This window comes from Rhizophagus irregularis, chromosome 2 (assembly GCF_026210795.1).
Source record: "Rhizophagus irregularis chromosome 2, complete sequence".
In the NCBI taxonomy this organism is placed as follows: domain Eukaryota; kingdom Fungi; phylum Glomeromycota; class Glomeromycetes; order Glomerales; family Glomeraceae; genus Rhizophagus; species Rhizophagus irregularis.
This window is the reverse complement of record NC_089430.1, coordinates 2,806,487-2,828,866: the sequence shown is the minus strand read 5'-3', so window position 1 is coordinate 2,828,866 and position 22,380 is coordinate 2,806,487. Positions and strand designations below refer to the sequence as shown.

At 31.7% G+C, this 22,380-nt stretch overlaps 6 protein-coding genes across 6 annotated transcripts; 2 read left to right on the top strand and 4 right to left on the bottom strand.

The window, feature by feature from the left end:
- Positions 1 to 2,924: 2,924 nt before the first annotated feature.
- OCT59_011973 (uncharacterized protein) lies at positions 2,925 to 3,822 on the top strand (the record flags this gene model as incomplete). Its single annotated transcript, XM_066134142.1, has 3 exons — positions 2,925 to 2,989; positions 3,395 to 3,624; positions 3,701 to 3,822. The coding sequence occupies 3 exons, from the start codon at positions 2,925 to 2,927 to the stop codon at positions 3,820 to 3,822; spliced, it is 417 nt and encodes a 138-aa protein (XP_065989434.1).
- Positions 3,823 to 5,886: 2,064 nt separating this feature from the next.
- On the top strand, positions 5,887 to 6,123 carry OCT59_011972 (uncharacterized protein; the record flags this gene model as incomplete). The annotated part of the gene is made up of 1 exon (XM_066134140.1): positions 5,887 to 6,123. The coding sequence occupies one exon, from the start codon at positions 5,887 to 5,889 to the stop codon at positions 6,121 to 6,123; it is 237 nt and encodes a 78-aa protein (XP_065989433.1).
- Positions 6,124 to 6,923: 800 nt separating this feature from the next.
- OCT59_011971 (uncharacterized protein) lies at positions 6,924 to 8,092 on the bottom strand (the record flags this gene model as incomplete). The annotated part of the gene is made up of 2 exons (XM_025312977.2): positions 6,924 to 7,952; positions 8,015 to 8,092. 2 exons carry the CDS (start codon positions 8,090 to 8,092, stop codon positions 6,924 to 6,926), a joined length of 1,107 nt encoding a protein of 368 aa, XP_025188445.2.
- Positions 8,093 to 12,908: 4,816 nt separating this feature from the next.
- Positions 12,909 to 13,326, bottom strand: OCT59_011970 (uncharacterized protein; the record flags this gene model as incomplete). Its single annotated transcript, XM_025324012.1, has 2 exons — positions 12,909 to 13,186; positions 13,269 to 13,326. 2 exons carry the CDS (start codon positions 13,324 to 13,326, stop codon positions 12,909 to 12,911), a joined length of 336 nt encoding a protein of 111 aa, XP_025188444.1.
- Positions 13,327 to 14,219: 893 nt separating this feature from the next.
- Positions 14,220 to 16,138, bottom strand: OCT59_011969 (uncharacterized protein; the record flags this gene model as incomplete). The annotated part of the gene is made up of 3 exons (XM_066134139.1): positions 14,220 to 14,568; positions 14,775 to 15,700; positions 15,950 to 16,138. 3 exons carry the CDS (start codon positions 16,136 to 16,138, stop codon positions 14,220 to 14,222), a joined length of 1,464 nt encoding a protein of 487 aa, XP_065989432.1.
- A 1,461-nt stretch (positions 16,139 to 17,599) lies between these two features.
- Positions 17,600 to 18,095, bottom strand: OCT59_011968 (uncharacterized protein; the record flags this gene model as incomplete). The annotated part of the gene is made up of 2 exons (XM_066134138.1): positions 17,600 to 17,858; positions 17,935 to 18,095. The coding sequence occupies 2 exons, from the start codon at positions 18,093 to 18,095 to the stop codon at positions 17,600 to 17,602; spliced, it is 420 nt and encodes a 139-aa protein (XP_065989431.1).
- Positions 18,096 to 22,380: the final 4,285 nt, after the last annotated feature.

Sequence of the window (22,380 nt, the reverse complement as noted above, 5' to 3'; positions counted from 1 at the left end):
TATCTGGAGAAAATGAATCTATCTTAGAGATTTTATCAGATTTCAAAGTTTAGAATGAAATATTTTCATGATATGACTTTATGTGGTATTTCCAGATGTCTTGCGAGTTCATGAATCATATTTAAAACTCTATTATTTAGGAAGATACCTGAATTAGCATAAATTTTTGACATAGATATTTGAATTGAAAGAAATAAGCTGATCTACGGCTTTTTTACTGATATTACTACATCCTTCCAAATTGAAATACTTTAAATTAAAACATGAACCAGCAATTTCTTTAATAGTTATATTGGTAATTTTACAAAAGCTAAGGCTGAGATGCTGAAGCCTTAAGCAAAAGTGAATAATATTACAAATTGATGTTTCAGAAAACTCTATGCATTTAGAAATATTTAGACATTCTAATTTATGGTATGAATTTACAATTGCACATAGGCCTTTATTATTTTCTGCAAAACTACTACATAAAGCGGATATATTGAGATAGTTCAAATTAGAATATGATTTTGCTATTAGCTTTAGAACTTTACCAATAGACTCAGATTTCATACTTTCTCTAAAATCTAAATGAATTATATTTAGGAACATGTATACAATTAGAGCTCTGAATGGGTCAGATAATTGACTTGACCTGATCTGAGACAAGTCATGAATTTGGTAACCTGATCCAAATATTACAGGTCAGTTCGGGTATCTGATCTAATCTGTTGACCTGATATATTTTGGGTTAAAAAAACATTTCAGTGTTATTTATATATCAAATTATAAGAAAAAAACGCTGAACATTTTTTTTTTACAATTATTTTATGAAAAAGTATGTTTCAGCACTTTTTATTATGCCAAACCGTTTTTTATATTAGGTCAGGTCGGGTATCTGATTTGACTTGTTGATTTTTTAAAAAAAACCATTTTTTTATTTTTTTTAATGAAAAATGTCAGGTACTCAGATTCAACATTTTTAAATTAAAGAAACGATTTTTTTTTATTTCTTTTAATAAAAAACATTAGGTTTAACGTTTTTTAATTAAAGAAATGTTTTTTTATTTCTTTTAATAAAGAAATGCTAAACCTAACATTTTTTAATTAAAGAAACGTTTCTTTTATTTCTTTTAATGAAAAAATGCTGAACCTGACATTTTTTAATTAAAGAAATGTTTTTTTATTTCTTTTAATGAAAAAATGTCAAATCCAACATTTTTTAATTACAATATGAAGTTTATAGAATTAAATTTAGGAGGAAAATGTTTTAATAGATAATGAAAGATTTTTATTAACTAATCAAGATATTATCAACTTTAGGAATTCAATAACAAAAGATGTTTTGAATATAGATATTAGAAATAGTGTTGAGAAAAATATTCATCAAATTTTTGAAGTTAATGATGATGAAGTAATTAAAGCTTCTACTCATCAGGAAATTTGTTTAGGTGTAATTTAGTGTAATATTTCGGAGGTAGTGTAAAATTTCAAAATATTACACTAAAAATGTAATATTACAAAAGTTTACGTTCTTAAATTTGAATAATTATAGTAATTTAAGAATATCTTGCTATCTACTGATCCAATCAAGACGATCTATAGCTCATTGGAATCAGCTCATTAAGACGAATCGAATGGTAGTAAAATCGTATTTTTACATTTGATAGATGACTGTCTATTAATTTAAAACTTTATTGCATACTATAGAGCGTTCTGTCAACTGTAGAAATGCGAATTTACTACCATTCGATTCGTTTTGATGAGCTGATTCTAATGAGCTATAGATCGTCTTGATTGGATCAGTAGATAGCAAGATATTCTTAAATTACTATAATTATTCAAATTTAAAAGCGTAAACTTTTGTAATATTACGTTTTTAGTGTAATATTTTGAAATTTTACACCACCTCCGAAATATTACACTAAATTACGCCTAAACAAATTTCCTGATGCTGTTTATTATAAACCTAAACAATCTAATAATGACAGATTAATATTAGTTTTAGCAACTCCAGAACAAAGAAAATTAACTTGGAAATATGGTTATAATGGTATTATACACTTTGATAGAACTTTTGGATTTTCTAATAAAAAAGTTTTATTATTTGTACTTTTAGTAGTAAATCAAAATAATAAAGGAATTCCAATAAGATATTTGTTATTTTCTGCAGCTAGTGGAGTACAAAAAGCTAGTAGTTCTTATAATTATGCAATTTTAAAAGAATTATTAAAGCAATATAAAGACAAAATATCTATTGAAAATTTCTTCCAAAAGTAAGTATTATTTGCTGTATTTTTTTGTTATTTATTTGTAATATTAATTAAATTTATATTAATTAGATAGTTATAACTGATACTGACCATAAAAAAAGATTAGCATTACTGGAAATTTGGCCACATATTTACTTTTTATTATGTGAATTTCATATTATTCAATGCTGGGAAAATAAAATAAAACAAGTTTTAGGTAGTCATAGTGGTTATGATATTGTTTCTTATCAAAAAGACATGAAAGAATATTTATATAATAATATTAAAAGGTATGTACTTTTGGATCACAGATTTAGCAATTACAGTAGTAATTAATGAAAATTCAACTTTATAATTTCTAATTATATTATAATTTAATTAATTGCTCTTAAAATTAAAATTGCACAAAATTATAATGAAATAACTAATATTCTTTCTTATATGGAGCAGTACTTGTTAGTATGAATATATTTTTTAAAATTAATTTTTTTTTTCATATATATAATAATAATTTATCCATTTATTTAATAGAACACTTTACAACAATAATACCATAATAATGCAAATTCTAAAATTATATCTATTATTAATGGTGCTTTGGAATTTATCAAGTATTTTAAAGAACATTGGATTGGTAATATAGAACTTGGCTGAACATATTATGATAAATTAATTGCTGCAAATATTTTAAACATGACTGTTGATTCTATTCCAAATAATTATTTTGAAGCTTTTAATAATCAGTTAAAAACTCATCAGTTAGATAGATTTAAAAATGGAAGGAATTTACTAAGACTGGATATTTTGAGTGTATTACTTATCAAATGTATTACGCCAAATCTTTTATTACATATAGATCTTATAAAAGATTAGATATAGCGCTAGATACAAGATTTACCTATTACACTTTCAAATCAAAAAAATCTGATCAAAATTTACAAGTATTTAAACAAGTAGCTTATTTATACCAGACAAATTACATGATCAAAAAGCTCAAGTTATTATAAAAGAAAAAAAAATAATTAATATTGAGTATTCAAAAGATTTATTATCATTACAGCATTATGGATTAAATCAAGTGGATCAAATCAGATTGAACAGCAAATTTATATAGTAACTTTATTACCTAATATTTATTGTTAATGTCTTGATTTTTTATCTAGAAGTGGTGCTATTCATACTGCTACAATATGGATTAATTGGCTTAGATCACAGCTTTCTCAAAATACATATTATTCTAATTTACAGTACAACCAACTACCATTAATTACACTTCCATCACAAGAAGAAGCCCTTAGACTTTTAAATAAAGATAAAGATCAAACAAAAGAATTACTATTATTTGAACAAAAATTACAAGATGTACATAGAGATGATAATAATACATTAGAAGGTGAATTAGTTTTAATTATTATTTATTATAAATTCATCAATCATTTATTTAATTAATTAAAAATATCAATTTACAGATAATATAACTTCTAATAACAGAGACAAAACAGCTACTTCTATTGAAACTACACCTTTATCAACTGAAACTACTCCTCTTACTCCTCTTGATTTAAATACAAAACATTCAATATCTATTTGAAAGCAAGAATATATTACTTCAATATCAAATCTTCTTGCTGATTTGAATTTTGAATGACTTAGCTACAGTTGAAAAAAGCATGAATAGACTTACTCATAATAGACCAACTGAGGTTGATTCTGATACAGAGAATATAGCTGAAGAAATAACTACGTTATTAAACCAACTAAACTTAGTTGAATAAAAGAATATTGCTTTTAACGGTTGGAAAGAAAAAAATGGAACTAGAAATAAAAGGAAAATAGAAAATACTGGTGATTTATGTCCAATTTCACCTTTTAAAAAACAGCAGCGTAAAGATTCTAACAAAACATTTTAATAATAGTTGTATATACTAAGTCTTTGTCAAAATCTTGTATTGCTTTTGTTAATAAAAAGTGCAGTCTTTAAAAAAATTGTAATAAAATTAATATTTTTATTATTTTTTTTTTTCTAGTTTTTTTTTTTTATCAGTTATATTTTTTTCTGTATAATTGATGTATATTGTTCAATATCTAGAAATAGTGCTCGGAAAGTATAACATAAAAGGAAATTCAGAATGCCGATCAAAATGATCTGCATTCGAGGTGGAGTGGTAAGATCATCTCATAATAATGCGTCATACTTTTTCACAATAAAATTTTTTCACACTTATCCTCGTATATGGCCGTTTAACCAATAACATTTCGCAAAAACAGTATAAAACTCAAAAATGTCAGTCACGTTACTCTGTCTCGTCAAAGAAAACAGATTATATAGAAAACATGTAGCGTACGGTGAGCTATGTATGTACGTATAGTGGTCAATGTATGGCAATGTCCGGTATACATCACCCTACAGTATACACCACCCCACTCTACAGTATGGTAAAAATGACCATACATACCATACGTTGATCACTATACAGACATACATAGGCTTCTATACATGACATGTTTCCGTCGTACCCAAGAAAAGACACTCGTGAACGCTTTCCCTGTCCATACCAGCTTGTTGGGAACCTTAAGAAGGCTATAAAGGCAGATAACCCGCAAACTTTTGCTAGCGTTGACGCCAAGGACATTCAGCTATGGAAGGTAGAAATTGGTGGTGATCACCTTAACAATCAGTTGAAGAATCTCAAACTCAATGGCAGTGATGAGCTGTCCGCAATAAACGAAATTGGAGACTACTGGACCAAAAAGCCACCCAAGAAACATATTTACGTCCTAGTCAAACTACCTACCTCGAGAGCTGCGAACAGGAATTACTCGACGAACTCAGTGCATTACATGCACTACTCAACAAGTCTGTAAGATTCTGCCAAGAAATCTCTGAGACGCCTCATCCCAGAAAATTTTACTAACCCGGTTATCGCATTACAGCGTTCGATGTCTTAGTTAGTCTGAAATGGATGAAGTGCTTCAAGTGGACCGTAAATATCAAACACGTGACCCTTGATGGCCTCAAAGAACATATACGTGGAGTGCGCAAGACGCCAGCACTTGATAATGGTGGAGCAGAACTTAGCATGTTAAATGATGGTGGAAAATTCTCTCCTTGAAACGATCAGGGTCTTTGTGAGATGCTCCACGTATTCGTGTCAAAGAACAACCTCAAGTTCACCGTATTTATTGAGACGCCATCAAAACCATTTTCAGATTAGTCATTTCCGAAGGTATGCCAGCTTTATAGTCTTGGCGAGTCAGATGATCCTTCGTTATCAGTGTTCCCGCCTTTCACTTGCGAGTATAAAGAACTGAAAGAGGATTCTTCCAAGGCAATACTTAAACATCTTACTGCGAAGTTGAACGCCCGTCTCAAGGCTATTCCAATCAGCGGGAATGAAGCATCAAAATCACAATATGTTTGTTCATACCTTGTTTCTGGGATAAATCTATACGAGGGAAAGTTCGAGCTTCAACCAGAAAAAAACATCACCGGACCCAATAGACACAGATCAGCTGATTTCGCAATAAACTTACTCCAAGCTGCGAAAACTTTGGCGTAACAAAAGTAAAGGACAAAGATATTTTCAAGGGTATTGCCCAGAATGCTATACAGTTCGAGTCCGCATTATCGAACCGCAAACGTAAGGCAAACGAGATGGAGGAGGAAAGTGTGTTTACGAGTAGGACTTTTGGGATCACAGACGCAAAAGAATGGTATTTTATGAAATGTTTGCTCGATGATCAGGACAGGCTAAGATTCAAACTATTGAAGCCGGTAACCGTTGTATATGATAGTGAAAACATGGGAGGTAATGTTGAAAGAGTTCTCGAACATATTGCATGGAGGTACAAAAGCCAGATTCAGCTTCACAAAGTGAAGAGAGGGCAATAAAAAAGTTTAGGTCATCGGGGAACCTTAAGGAAAAATCAGATACTGTCGTTAAGTCTTAGGATAGAAAATTAATCATGTATTACGGGCAAAGTCTTGAGAATTTGTATTTATTTTATTTCTTACTCGTTTCACTTCCATCACCTATATAATGGGATGCGTCCCGAACCATTGTATTTATTTTTTACCCTCCTGCCTGTATTAATAAAAATTTTCTCGGCATTTTTCCTTCTGAAAATTCTTTGAACATTGAACAATTCCTTACATATATTAACTGAGTAAATATTTACACTAATATTTTTAACGGTCGATAAACATGTCATATATTAATCGACTGTAAGTTTTCAGTCTTCCTTATCAGAGAATGTGTTCATTTCCCCTCACCTGCTCATGAACCATAAAATATAGCATTTTTAAAAGATAGGAAAATGGGTAGAAGGGTCTGGATTAGAAGGCTCTCGAGTGGAAAGTGGATGGGAGAATTTATAGACGAAGAAATAAAAAGGACATGTTCATTGATCGTTAAATTAAATTTGCAGTTAAATGTTCATGTTTTTATTATTATAAAATTTTGTTATTACAAATATACATATGCATAAACTAATTGGATATTAAATGACAAAGATAGATATTGTACAATTATAGAATAATTGATGTTAAAAGCGAAATTACATAAAAGAAATTATTTACACATTCTGCTTGACCCGAAGAAAAAAATTTTCATTGAATAGAATGAAATTCGGATGCCTAGCAAAAGTGCTAGTGCTTTTTTTTCTTCTTTTTTCCCTTATTCTTTCCCTTCTTTATTCCTTTTTTTCATTTCTTTTTATTGGATTAAGAGACTCTCTAGTTACTTTCCACTCAATATCGTCAATATCGATAGGCTCGCATGAATCTGCTAATTCTTTAGCTTGTTGTTTGATTTCATTCTTTGGTATAATTTCATGAGTGAACTCAACGACATAACAAATATTATCTTGGTGAAAAAGGTAGTTTACTAAAGCTTCTCTTAATTCACGTCCTAAATATGACATGGACCATTCTACACGAGACCACATATAGATAATACCAGCAGGATCTTCTAACCAAAAGACATAATTATCATTACTTGCAAGGATGGGACGAACATTAGAAATATCATATAGCTTGAAGAAATCATTAATTTCATAATCCTCTAAGACATCACCGCTTGTTTCATTAAAAGGATAAAAACTTTTTAATATATTAAGAAGTGAGGGAACATCGTGAGAGTATTGTGCTTCAAGGTCACAAGACAATTTGCGCAAGGTGGCTTGACTTTCTGCTCTTTCGTTGAAATCGAATGAAGTCAGATTGGTAAGTTTTGTTTTCAGTGTGCTAAATGTGCCAATGGGTTGTTCTCGGCACAATTGCCGAAGTCCTAGCCCTCTTTTTTCTGAATCACATTCTTTTCCTCGTCCCGTGGGAGAAGATGTTTGTGCTCTAGGTCGAAGTTTTGTTGCATCTCTGCTAAAGCTTGTTTGGATTTGAAGTAACCTATTAGTGACACCCCAAATGAATAATTGATGATCTTCTGCTGCTTGGACTTCCACATCACATTGATCACATATGGCGTTCGATGAGATTCTGTCTCCAAGAGTACTACCCATTTCGCTAATTGTTTCTGGTATTGAAAGAGAAAATTTATCTGTTCCTCGAGGAATCTCAAAGTTCTTATAATTGGTTCGATATTGATCGTGTAATACAGACAGAGGGCATCCCAGACTGTGCTCAGTGCAATTTTCGCTCCATCTAAAGTTATCGTCAAATAATTCGGTTTTCTGGCCTTTTGTAAAAAGGTCTGCCTGTGGTATCTGGAGTGCCAGAAAATTTAAATGCGTATTTGCTTAAAAATGGCATACTATATGAACTATACCTGTAAGGTTCTAGGAATGTCTTGTATAATATTCTTAACAATTGTCCTCTTTCCGACAGGAGTTTCAAGTACTTCCATAACTATTTTTAATATTTTTAATATAACTAAAAAAAGCATGAAAGCATGACAAATAAATACTTCTTATAATGGGAATAATTACATTATTATTACATTCCACAGATTTCCACCTCATTAAATATCATATGAATATCCGCATTATCCTTTATAAGGTATAGCAAAGTCTGATTAGACTATTAGTCTACGAGCAGTCATCCCGCCCCTGCTTCTAAAAATAGATTTTACTATTTAAACACGTCCTAACACGTCTCAACACGTGACCGTGGAAACAACACAGTGATGACTAAGAGTGTGACAAATAGGATTTTGACTAATAACGAAAAAAACTAAGTCCTCCAGATACTTATAGATTACGGAAACGCGAAGGGTGTTGATGGTGGTGACAAATAAAATCTATTTTTAAAAGCGGGGGCAGGATCAGGGACGATGATTTTATGCTATCACATAATATCACATTAAACGCATAATTATGCAATAAATGCATAATTTAAGTTGATCGCGTCATAAAATCACATAATTTAATTTATCACATATCAGAATGCATAATCCGCAGTTATCCGCAGTATAAAATTTACTACGGATTATCATTTCGATAATTCGATCTTTTTTTTCTTTCGCAATGTCAAAAAAACCAAAAACTGCATCAGTTCATACCAGATGTAATGAATATAAAGATATTTTCCGAGTTGATGACAGCATTCTTTTTTGCAATTATTGCAACATTTCTGTAGATTGGAAGCGTAAATCTACTGTAGATAATCATTGTAAAAGCCAGAAACACATTTCTAACGTAAAAAGTCAAGAAAAAACCCAAAATAATACACAACTTACTCTTTCATCTACTCAGGCAGCTGCTGAAGCAAAAAAGCAACTTATTGAAGACCTTATAGAGGCATTTGCAACAGCAGACATTCCTCTTGAAAAGGTCAATTCTTTACTTTCATTTTTTAAAAAATACATTAAAAACGGAGGGTCTATTCCTCAAGCTCCTACCCTTAGACAAAATTATTTGCCTAACGTTTTTGACAAACACTTTCAGTCACTTAAACTACTTTTTGATTCAAAACCAGTGGCTATAATTATGGATGAAACCACTGATGACTGTGCTCGAAGTGTTGTCAACACCATTTTTTGTTATCGCAATGAAACAAAACTAGTTTCGGTTGACTTTCTTGAACGTGCGAATAATACCACAATGGGGCAAAGCTTCTCACTACTATTCTTGCTCATTTTAATATATCCTTCAACTTGCCTCGCCTATTTCTTACGGACTCAGCAGCATACATGAAAAAATGCCATCGTAAAGTCCTATCTCCACTAATGCCTCAATTAACGCATGTGCCATGTTGTGCACATATTATAAATCTTATCGGGTATGTATAATTTATTTCTATTTATAAAGAGGGGGCAAATTTCACGGCATAGCATTTAATATTTTTGTATTTTTTTTTTCTTTTTTCAATTATTTTGTATTTTAATTTTCATGTTCCAAGTATTTATATAATCTAATATGAAAAAGTTTTAATTAATAAAAACAAATTGGTTTTCCTCTACTATATATTAAAAATTAAAGGGATATGTGGAGAACATTACCTCAGTTTAATATTTTAAAGTCTTTTTTGGATAAAATTAAAGAGGTTTTCGTTAATTCTCCTGCCCGAAGAGGTAGATATTTGGCTTATTTGAAAATGCATGGAATTTTCTCACCATGCAAAATTCCTTTGTATAACAAAACACGATGGAACTCTTGGTTTCGGATGGTTTCATATGCAAAGGATCATATTGTCTATTGGCCCTCTTTTTTTAAAGAAGAATTCAATAATGATAAAAAACACAACACTTTGGCTGCTATTAATTCTTGCTTGGAAAATGAACAAGAATTAGGAATAATCACAATCTACCTTAATTTCATTACTTCCTATGCTAAAGAATTTGTTCAGGATCTTGATTTTTTTCCAACAATTAAAAAAACCAGTTTTTCCTTTTGTAGAATTACGCCTTCAACAGCTTACTGCATATATTGAAACATATAGGAATTCAGATGATTTTGGTCTTTCTTTAGAAAACTTGATTAATAGTCTCCGATTTAATACACATGAATTCTATTCCATTTTTCGAGCAGCATTTGAGGCAGCTTATGCCAAGTTTGCTGCACACATTCCTAATCACCCAGCTCGGCCACTTTTCCATGCATGCCAAGTATTTGACCCCAAATTTATTCATTCTGGAGATGTTTTACGAAAAAATATTCGGCAATATAACAAAATTAAAGAATTTGATAATCCATCAGATGAATTAATACGAGAATGGGGAATTTATTGTGGATTAGACAATGAACTTTTGGGCGAAATGGAATTGGATCAATATTGGGTAGATAAGGCAACACAACTGCCAATCCTTTCTAATATCGCAATGGATTACATCTGGTTGCCGATTTCAAGTTGTACCATTGAACGAAGCTTTTCTATGTATAATTCTCTATTAGACAGTGATCGTCAAAACTTGTCTCAAGATTCTCTTAAAAGATTAAATATGATATATTTTAATGGTGTTAAAATTTAGGAATTAAGACTTAGGGAACGGGAATTTAGATTTATGCAATATCACTTTTAAATAAAATAAATGAAATTTTAATTCAATTTACTAATATTTTTATTTATAATAACTTAATTTACACGATTTATTTTCAGTTTTTACTATAATAAAACTGCGCATAATTTTACATAATTACAAATTTTGGCGCATAATTTATGCATAATTGTAAAAAATACGCATTCCTTAAAATGCATATTTGGCTTTTGTTGCATACATAATTCATGATTTATTACCGCATAAAATCATCGTCCCTGGGCAGGATGACTGATCTTAGTCTACCCGTTTCTAAAAATAGATTAGGCTAATTAAACTTATTAAAGAGAATTTACGCAACTTTCATATAAAAGTTTCCTCATTCACAGTTATACCAATATGGCTTTTTTCGCATTAAGTGACCATGTAAAATCAGTCCCTGCACTGTTCACGTGACAGTGCATAATTCTGCATAATACCGGCCACCAAATTGCTTTTTTTTCTTAGGAACGCTAGGGTAGTTCTTTGTCAGAATGCTATTAAGACGAAAAAAAGTACGATAATTTTCCTGCAGACAAGCTCAAGTTATAGGAGAAAGAAATCCCTGATGATCGCGATCTCTTGAGCACTATCTCACTTCAGGACTCCTTGCAACAAGAGGAATAGGAGACTACTGGGCTGGGAAACTACCTAAGAGGTATATTCATGTGTAAATTATGGAGAACTAGAAAACCCGTGCCTTCATCACCCGATACCAAACAGATATGTTTCCTATCTTTCTAGATTCGGAAATATTATTTATCAATACTTTTTCTTGCTCTGAAAAGGTCTGATCGCAAACATGGGTAGTGGAAAAATATTCAGATTCCAGAAAGTAAAGAAACTTCTCCACTTTATTCGCGAATCATCACTTATCTAAGCTCTTCATTGTAAAGGTACAAATGGGTGGTTAATATCGAGCAAGAGACCTCAAATAATACATACGTGCGATGAACCAACTTGAAAATGATGGAGCGGTGTTCAACATATGGATAATGGAGGGAGATATTCACCCAGGAACAATGCTTCATTCTGAGAGATATTACGATCACTAGTTACAAAAAAGACCTGCTACCAGACCCTTAAGTTCACTGTAATTATTGGGACTCCCTCAAATCATTTGACAATTGAACCTTTCTGAAAGTGTATCAACTCTACGGTCTTAGTAGCGATGACCCTAATCCCGACATTGATTTTTTTCATGTGGTTTTGCTGACCTAAGTAGCGATAAGTCCAAAACTGTGGTGGTTAATCTTCTAATAGCCGAACTGAACTTTAGTAAAAAGATGACCTTATTGCCATTAGCATATGAGACGACGAAATCTATCTATTCACACTGTTACTTAGCAGCGGTGTATCATTATACGAGAATGATTTCAAAATCATACCTGAAAAGCTTGTAGTAGGGCATAACGGGCAAGGAAACCTCGATTTTGCGATAGAATGTTGTTCAACGGGGAGGATGGATAGCGGGATTAGTTGAGGTCATAAGAGATGACTTTAGACAGGGTTTTGCAAGCTACTGTGCAGATGGAATCAACCATAACATGTCATAAACGTAAAGTTGATGAGATCGAATATGACATGGATAAAGTATGGGGATCGTAACTGATGCAGAAAAATGGTATCTTATGGAATGTATACCTGAGAGAAAGCCCTCGTTTAAGTTATCGGAACTGGTGATGTTGAGTATAATAATGAGAATATGCAAATCAAGGTGGAAAAGGTCCTCGGTCATATTGTATGGTTGCTGCGCAGAAGCCTGTGGACAATTCACAAAGTGTTAAGCAATCGAAGGAGATAAAAAAGCATAGGTCATCAGGTAATCTTACGGAAAAATCAGATACAGTAGATAGGTCAGCATAGAAAATTAGTCGCAAAGCCCCGAACATTTACCTTCATCTGTATAATAGGCCATCATTATATTTATTTTTTAATTGTATTATTAAAAAATTTACTTTTACCAATATTACACGAAACACGCACACAACGTTTTTATGACAAAGAAATGGATTTTATTTTTCATAAATATATAGGAAAAGAACCGGTTGCTATGCAAAACAAAAAAATAAAACAGATAGCGGATGTTTCAAGGGAGGAATAAAGCATAAAATATACCTACCCGCCATTAAGTGCAATAATGGCAGTTCCTTCTAGCTATCCTTTACTAACTACTCTTTTTCCCTCCCTTTCTATCCATGGAGTTATTTTATCTATCGTAGTCTTTCTTGGATTCGTTCTGTGATTGGGAAAAAAACCCTAATGTTCCCAACTCCTCATGAAATAAATGATAGAAGCTGGCTAATGTGCCAGGACTAAGTCCGATCTCATCAGATAATATATTGTACATTTGTGTAGGAGAGCGATTCCCCTTTTTTCTTCTCTGATCGAAAATGGCAGTGAATTTGACCCAATACATTTCTGTTTCGTCGTCATATTCAGTACGTGCGGATAAACGACTTATGGAAGAGAATCGATTTGATCCAACTAAAAGAAATGAAACGCATATTATGTATCGTCACGGGCATGAATCACATGCAGACTGCAGACTGCGGCATGATAGGCTTACCTTGTGATATTGCGTCATTCTTCCATTCGTTTTCAGTGCGTATTTCTTTGGATTTCATTATTTAGTGCCAGGACTGTTCTTTCAAGTTCATTATTTGTCTCAGGCTGATGAAAAAAAGATAATGTAACTGCTACAACTGCATATATAATTACGTTCCCCGAAAAAACATTCTGGATCATGTCCATTGTTAAGATGCCTCGGGTAAGCATCTCATGTAATGCAACAACGGAAATGAAGAGTGAAATCAAAAAAATGTTACGTCTGTTCATGTTATCTGTAGTTTGTAAATTGTTTCAAAAAAGCAGTATGCAGGTTTATTTGGAACTTTTTAGATAGTAACAGTTAAAGGTCTTTATCTGCTGAAGGCAAGACTATTTATACTGCGCGAAAAATTGCTATTCATGAAATAATGAATTGAGTTACGCAAACTTATCCTAATTTGGTAGTAAACTATATGCGTAATCTGGATTGATTAATGCAAACAAATACGCAAGCTATTATTTCATGGTGGATTATTAATGGGATGTGCAAAAATAATGCCCATTTTTATTGTTAATGCAGCCGATCGATGCGGTAGATGAGTTACTTTGATCACCTCGACGGCATCACTTGGTCCTTGTGGTCTCTTTTAGGGATAGAATTATATACGTATTTTTTTAGCTGCGATACGCAAAAATTTATGCCAGAACTTTCAGGAAAACGATTTTATTGGTCAGTATTTTTTACAGGTATGACTTGTTTTTTAACACTATACTGCGGCATATTTTACATATGATATCGATGACGTTTACTGCGGTATGATTTTGTGACTTTTCTCACATGATTCAAAAAATGACCGTGAGGACAAAACAAGCACTGCAGCTGCGGTTAGTCACATGAACGAGCAATGGATTATATGCAAAAATGGTACTTTATTTAATCATAATAGACACATAAAAAAACTAATACATTCTAAGATATTCCGCAGGTATTCGACCAGATTATGCCTGTCAAAACTCCTTCTGTTCGAGCGTTGATCGGGTAATTCGAGTCGACAGGTTTATCGTCCATTATTTCCTCGTCGAGATCAAAGTCTATGTCATCGAATATATTAATATCTTCAGGTTTATCGTCCATTTTTTCATCATCGAGAACGAAGTCAATGTTAGGCTGTGACTTAATTGCCTCTAGTGCTTCTAACCTCGCTACTTCTTTGTGTGTGAGTTCATCATAGATTCGCTCCATAGATTTGTCGTAATTGGAGTCAGATTCTGAATTCGGAGGCACCTTACCACCCCAGTGACCTCCTCCGTAATTCCAGCTAGGCAGTCATCTGAGTTAGAATCATAAGCTGAAGTAACCGCCACACTCTCAGAGATTTCGTTTACAGGACTAGTGGTTGTCTTCTTTGACCTGTTCTATGATGTATTCGATTTGAGGATTAGTGAGTTTTGAAATTCTGTCAGCACTATAGGTGACCCGATTAACCATATACCCTGGTATACCATCAATCTTTTTCAGAGTTACAGGATCATATTCAAACCCAAATAACTTGTTAATTTTCTCGCCTTAAAGGCCTTCACACATAAATATTCATCTGAAATATCTGTAAGGTATGGTTTCATTTCAGAATAAATTTGTGTTTTTGCAGTTCTATCCGCAAGTTTCTTATTTTCAGCCCTAGGTTCCAGGACCTTGTTTTCAAATCTTTCTGAGAATAAACGCCAGGTTGTAATTTCTGATCGCTTTGTTGTGATCGATCTATTTCTTGCACCATTTGCTTGGCAGAATGAATTGGCAAGTCTCTTAATACTTATCGATCCGGAAATTATAGTTTTGGGAGAAGAAAACTTTACATCTTTCAGAAGTTGATTGTCAGATGAGAGTAGCTCTTCCAACAAACCTTGTACGAATTCGGTTACTATGCTCGGTCCTACCACCGATTTATCTTGATAGTCAGCTTTGCTCTCAATTTCTTCCAAACTTTCTGAAGCCACCTGATCGTATCCCAAGGATACGGTTTTCCCGATTTCTTCCAAATTTTCTGAAGCACTCTGATCGTATCCTTGGGATACAGTTTTCCCTATTTTTTCCGAAGCACTCCGATCGCTAATGGTGTTCGAATCCACAGCAGAATTCGCAATACCTTCAATAATCTCTGTTTCGTGAGATAATTCTGAGGAAGAGCTATCCTGGCCAGCTGATTCACGCTGGAGTTTCTTCTCCCTATTCCTCTGCCTTATCTCTTCACTAATACCTTTCTTATGCTCCTCGATTAAGAAAGCGGAGCAAGCATCCACTGGAGAACCTTGTTCATTCTCTGCAGAACTGCTGGCATTGTTGGACTGGTCCCGTGGTTGTTCATCCACCGAAGAGCTCTGTTCTACCTTCACGAGTCTATTCTCAAGTTCCATATTTTTTAGTTCTTGTTCCTTCCTGATAAGGTTGCTTGTCTAAACCTCTTCAAAATCCTACGATTAGTTTCGTCAAAATTTTACTATAGATTTATTATAGTTTCGGCAGAGTTTCAGCAGTTTCAGCATTTATAATAAGTTTCGGCAGTTTCGCCATTCTCCAAAGTTTCGCCAGTTTTTTAATATAATTTTAATATAGTTTTAGCAGAATTTCGCTTTTCGGCGAAACGCCATCTTGCCTAAACCCCTAGGTTTCGGCAAGCAACCTTACTTCCTGAAATTCGCTACCTTAAGATCGAAATTCTCAGTAAAGAGGTCAGCATTCTTCTTTTTAAGCTTGTCAATTTCTTCCATAAATGAAAAAGCACTTATTCTCTTTTCTTCACGCTCTGCCTCAAGCTCGGCCTTCAGCTCAGCGTTGCGCTGTCTTAATAAATCAAGCTCAGATAGGTTAACTGCAGTATCATTAACTGTCATGTCATGGTTAATAATTTTACATGCAGGGCAAAAATATTCAATGTTACATGACAAATGTAATCAAATTTTATTAATAAAAGAGTCAGGGCGTAGCCCGTTATACATGTAATAATAAATCATTGCCGGAAACTGGCTAACAGTATATAAAAATGTGAATATATCGTACTGCATAATACAAAAAATTATTCTTTTTCTGGTAATACGGGATATGCTTTGATATGAACGTAGTCTGTATGAGGTTGGTCATTAAATTAAAGCCTGCGATTGCATACGTCTTTCATCAACACTGCTAGGATGAATTTAGAGGAATGTTATTAAAAGATGCCCCTAGATTGTTTTGAATTGCGGTTTCAAGAGCGCTAACTATTTGTCCCCTATCAATTGTAATTGTTCTATCACATAGAAGATCATTAGAAACAATACAGCAGTTGAGAGTAATATCAGTCATACTGGATTCCTGATCCTTAATGAGATTATTTGCATGAAAACACTTGCATATACGCACCTTAATTTTTCGCGGGAGGGTTAGTTGAACTTCTGCCTGTTCTTTCACGCTTTATATCTCTTTACTGTTATCAGCGGAATAATAAAAAGCCAGCAGGTATATGATTAACATTGTCGTATGATGCCAAAAAAACCAAGAAGGTACATGAAATCGGAATCTTGATTCCTTTTAATTTAGCTATCTTTCTCGCAAGACTCTAAGTAGCTTTGCGCCTGACGATCTCAGAATTGCAAAGTCTTCCGCCCTTCGTAACATATGCTTTTGACGTTAATATTAACTTATAGGTTAGCCCTGTATTGCAACAAAGCATTTTCACATTCCTCTCGCGTTTGTGGTTGTATTTTATTTGCGAAAATTAATACTGATGTCGCACGGTCGGCACGGACCTTCCATTTATTCTGTCGTACAATTTGTCGCTCAGCAAAATTCTTCCGAGCTGGTGATCACCGCACTGGGCTAGTTAGGTCGGTAGAAGCTTACCGGTTCCAGTAAAGGTAAGGGTAATGTTAACTCGACTAAGAAACGCAGAAATAATATTCTGTGCACTATCTGCTTGTCTAAGATAATTATTCAGCTGTACCCATAATTATCGGAGGAGACACATTATTACTATAGATATCTTCATCCTCTGATTCGGTTTTGGAGCCAGAGCTAGAATATTCAGAGTCTGTTTCAATATTCAGAGTCTGTTTCAGAGTATTCCAAATCATAATACTCACTTAGATCAAGGTTGTCCATAGCCGTATAATGTTTGAAAAACTTGGTTATTATGACCTCCCCATTTGAATTGAATGCGGTAAAATCAGAAAACAACTATTCGTAGAATGTATATAATGAAGGAGATAGTATATCAATGTTATTTATTACATAATAAAGTCTTTTCTCTTCATTATCTTCCCAATATCTTGCATCGCGTTCATCAATCCTATATCCTAATCTTACTAGCCAATTATTACCTAAACCAAATCATATTCAGGCTTGTCAACAACTACGAAAGTTTTTGTATCTATTCCCAAATACGAAGGTGGTTTTAACCCATCAAATATATTTGGCAAAGTGACGGCAACTTTTTCTCTTTTAATCCATCCTCTTATCATCACTTTCTTATCAGCATTTGGTGTGCCAATGGCAAGTTCTTTTACTGTGGGATATCTTGAACCAAATTCCCTACAAATATATAAGTCTATTTTTTTGGCAAGTGCTTTGCTAATACTGCTATACAGAGATCGGGAATTGATCAGTGCTTTAACAGTTTGTGCTTTAACAGTTTCTTTAAAATCAATAAATGTACAATCTTCTGCGAATTTCTTGAATCACTTCATCTCCCCATATATTATTTATACTGTGACATTTTTTAAGATCCTGTATCGCAAAATGTTTTAGAATAAACTGTATTAACTCTGTCGGAAGCTCTCGTAGTGACACAGACCTTGCAGTTCCACAAATAGACATGGTTGTCAAAAATAAAATTAGCAAACTATTTCCAGGTCCTGTCCTGAACCAGGAACATACAAAAGGAATCAAAAAGCAAGACCTAAAGAAAAAAATATCAGCACAACAATATATTGTATATGAGAGAATTCCAACTTAGCAAATAGAAGGTGGTGTGTATGACCTGAAAGGAAGAAAAATTTTCAAGCGTAATGAACAGTGTCAGTTGCTTTAGAAAAAACAAAACAATATATAAATTAATTTGTTAAAGAAGGAAATAGAGTAATTTGAAAGGTATATAATAATATCAAATTGTATAAATACAAACATAATACTTCCTTTTGTTTAGAGAGTAGTAAAAACATTTACTAAAACCATATGATTATGATGATTCTATATAATCTGATAGCTACTATGAGAATTTCATAAGGTGATAGTAGGGCACAGGAGCAATCTTATAGATGAAGGACTGGTTTGGAGTTTTAAGCAAATTAATTATACATGTAACAGAATTTTCTGTATTTTATATAATTAATAAACTCACAAATTGCACTACTTTGCAAAAAAAAAAAAAATATTAAGATTTAAAGTGATTAATAGAATTTTATAGGTATAAAATAAAGAATAAATTTTTAGTAAATTTTAAATTTTTAGTTAAATTTGAAGGTAGAATTTATAATTTTTAATTATTTAATAACTTTATTATAAAATAATAAATATAATAAAATATAGTTTACAATAGTAATAAATAGTAAACTCCTATTAAAAATAATAAATTTAATAATTCCTTTATTTGTAATATAAATATATTAATCAATTTAATAATTGGAATATAATTAAAATATATAAAATACAATAATATATATAAATTTTATAATATTGTTTTGTAGCTTTTTGTCATTTGTTAATTTATATTTATTCTTTTATAGAAATAATATTTTTTTTTTGTAAATGGCATATTAAAAGAAAAGCAAACAATAAATTATCAAGAAATGATAAAAAGGATAAAAACCAGAAATTAAAGAACTAATAAAAATCATACTTTTGAATGGAAATATTGACAAAAAAAAAAAAGAAATATTTGGACTGAATGCTGGAAAAAGAGGACCAAATTGACAAAAAATTTTTTTTAAAAATAACAAATGTTCTGCATCAAATGATCAGATATATATCTATTTTATTTACAAACTTTTTTTGAAAAAAATTTCAATTTCAAAGCTAATACTATTTAAAATTGAATTGCAATTACACTAGAACTTTTAAAGCTTTACTTTGTACTTTAGAAGAAGTAGAATTTTCAAGAAATACAGAATATTAATGAGTTTGTAATAAATTTTAGAAATAGCAATTTACTAATACCATATTTATTGAAAATAAGCAACCTTTCTTTACTACTTATTTTCGAGCGTAAAATATTTGTCTTTTTTTATCAAGCTGCGCCAAATACTATCTGATGATCATCTGAATTGTTGTACAGCTTTATTAATTTTGAGATGATGAACTTTAATCTTAATGTTTTTATGATCAGACATTAGGTTAAAGCAAGCGTGAACTGGACAAATAAGATAAGAAAGAAATTGGTAATAAGTGAAACTAATGACAAAAGTAATTAGTGATAGTAATACTGTACTTCTACAATTATTGATTAAAATTTATACAAAGGATTTTCATAGTGCTTATTTTGGGGATGTACTTAAATATGATAATATTCTTTTTATAGTAAAATCAACTACCAAACCAGAAGTGCGTTTTGTATTATAAAAAGGTTAGTTTTATTGAACGAATCAGAAACTTTATAATGTTTATCTTCATTTGAAGTTTCCTTTTTTAATTCACCCCCAGATCTGCATAATTTGAACTGATTATATCAAGACCAGCACTTAAATTGATGTGCGAAGCACAACTTTCATTTAAAATTGATAAATTGAGTTTGTGTGGAGCATATTTTTTATTTAAATTTACAAATTCAGTTTATGCGAGGCATAATTTTCATATAATATGATGCGAAGCACAAATGCACAATATTGGCCGCCCGCCTATGACAATTATACGACAAATAAGTTCTCTCATTTTTCACAAAAATGTTTTCTCGTTGTTTTTTTGCGAAAATAATGATGACAAACTACAAGCTATTTAATGATTTTTGAGGAGATTTAACCCCTGAAGTTGCAATGGCCATTATAGTTACACAAATAAGCAATAACCCGATAAATAAGAGATAGGAATTACAATAATGAGTTCAATGATAACTTTATGTATACTTTTAGAGGGCCGAATTATTCTTTTTTAGTTCGCTGCATGTCATGAATTTTTATTTATTCTTCACATGTTGGTATCTATTTAATTATATTCTTTTGCAATAAGGTTATCCAAAGCTATTTTATTATATATATAAAAACGATTTATATGAGATTCAGCAAATATGGTATTTTCAGTATTTACGGGATTTACGAGGATTACGAGATTTATGAGATAACTAGAGAAAGTATTTAGCTGTTTAACGACACAAGCTGGATTATTCACATCGATTTTTTTTTTCTTGTTTAGTCCAAATTTAATTAAATCTCTCATACTTACGATGAACTTTGCATGAACGAGTTTCGTACAAAGAAGAGGTGGATTGCAGTGATCCTCTTGATAATTGCATGGATCTTTTCTCCAAGATTTATTAAAGTTTTCGGATTTATCAATATTATAATATAATAATGATGGATTTTACCAATCTGAAAAAACTTGTTGCATTTATTTTTTTTTTAAGAGTGCAATTTTAATTCAAGCTGTTGGGAATGATTGAATGAATACCTATTAAGTAACGATTTTTGGCTCTTACTATATAATGGCAATAACCAGATTGATCAACGTTTACAATTTCAGTGGTTCCTGGTATGCATCCATACAGCGTCAATATTTAATTACAGCCACTCGCTTCTCATCCATCTAGATTGTTTGACATTTATCAGCGGTTTTATTTTGATGTCAATATTTAAACCTCATGCTATACCATAAATTTGAACGAAACATTTTCCTTTGTGTCAAGATATAGACACATCAAATTATTATTACTCTGGCTTCGAAAAGTGGAATATGTTTATAATAGTATTAGTAGATTAATTCATATATCGTTGTGGCTTAGGTTATTTACTGTATATTGCCAAGACAGTGGAAAGATTTTCTTAAATTACTAAATACTTCGTCGTACTATTTGCATTTTTATAGTTAAACAATTATGATCTCAAATAATCCTTTCGGCCAAAATAGTCAAAATAATACTTCTTTCCATCACCTAGCGATATGTATTTTTTTCAATAATACATTAGTTGATCCAATATGATAAAAAAAATACTAGAAACAAGTTAATGAGTTACTCTTCCAGTATATGTAACATATTTATAATATAATAATATTATATATGATCCACCAAAATTGTACTAAAAATACGTAAAACACCTGCATAAGATTTTAGTTAAAAAATACTTATGTCCGCAAATCAGACTTCGTAGATCATAGCCATGATTTCAAAACCGAGAACCAATTTAGTACATATGCACGGACTTTATTTGAACGAAATTCACCTATAAAATTGATTCGATTAAAAACTTCTTTGATTTAGAGAAAAGGTGATAAAATCATCCAAATTCAAATCGTTAAATATTGAAATTTGCTTTACACATGGCATGTATGTATTATTAGGTCATTTAAGTACATCACTACGGCTTTCATAATTGTAATATCTACATATTTCATTGCCATAAGGTTATACACATGAAAATAAAACTTCTTTTTGGAAAATACAAACGACATTATATAGTTCACTCCCTGAAGAGATATGTAAGTAATGTTAGTCAATATGAAAAATTCGATTTTCAACAGAAGTTCATCGAAAATACATTCTATATTGCCATATGATATAATTTCCACATTTAGCATTCAGGTCACAGAGAATTTGAAAAAAATTCAGACCAATCAGCATTCAGAATTTGTATTTGCATTTAAAAAACAACCCGCAAAAAAAAAAGAAGAATATCAACATATCGAACATATCGTAATAAATCAGTATAGAACCGATATAGAATCTTCAATTAAAAATAGAACCAATAAAAAATTGGTATGTTCCAAAGATTTTACGATTTCTTTTAATTCATTCCAGGATTAATTTGTTGGGTGAAACATTATCGAGTACAAATATGGTAGATCATGTTGCATAGTATCATTATTTTGTTTATACTAACAAATAAACTAGTTTGTTAATTAGGGCTAGATAATGTGACACCAAATTTGTTTCTAAGAACGAAAGACAGCCAATACG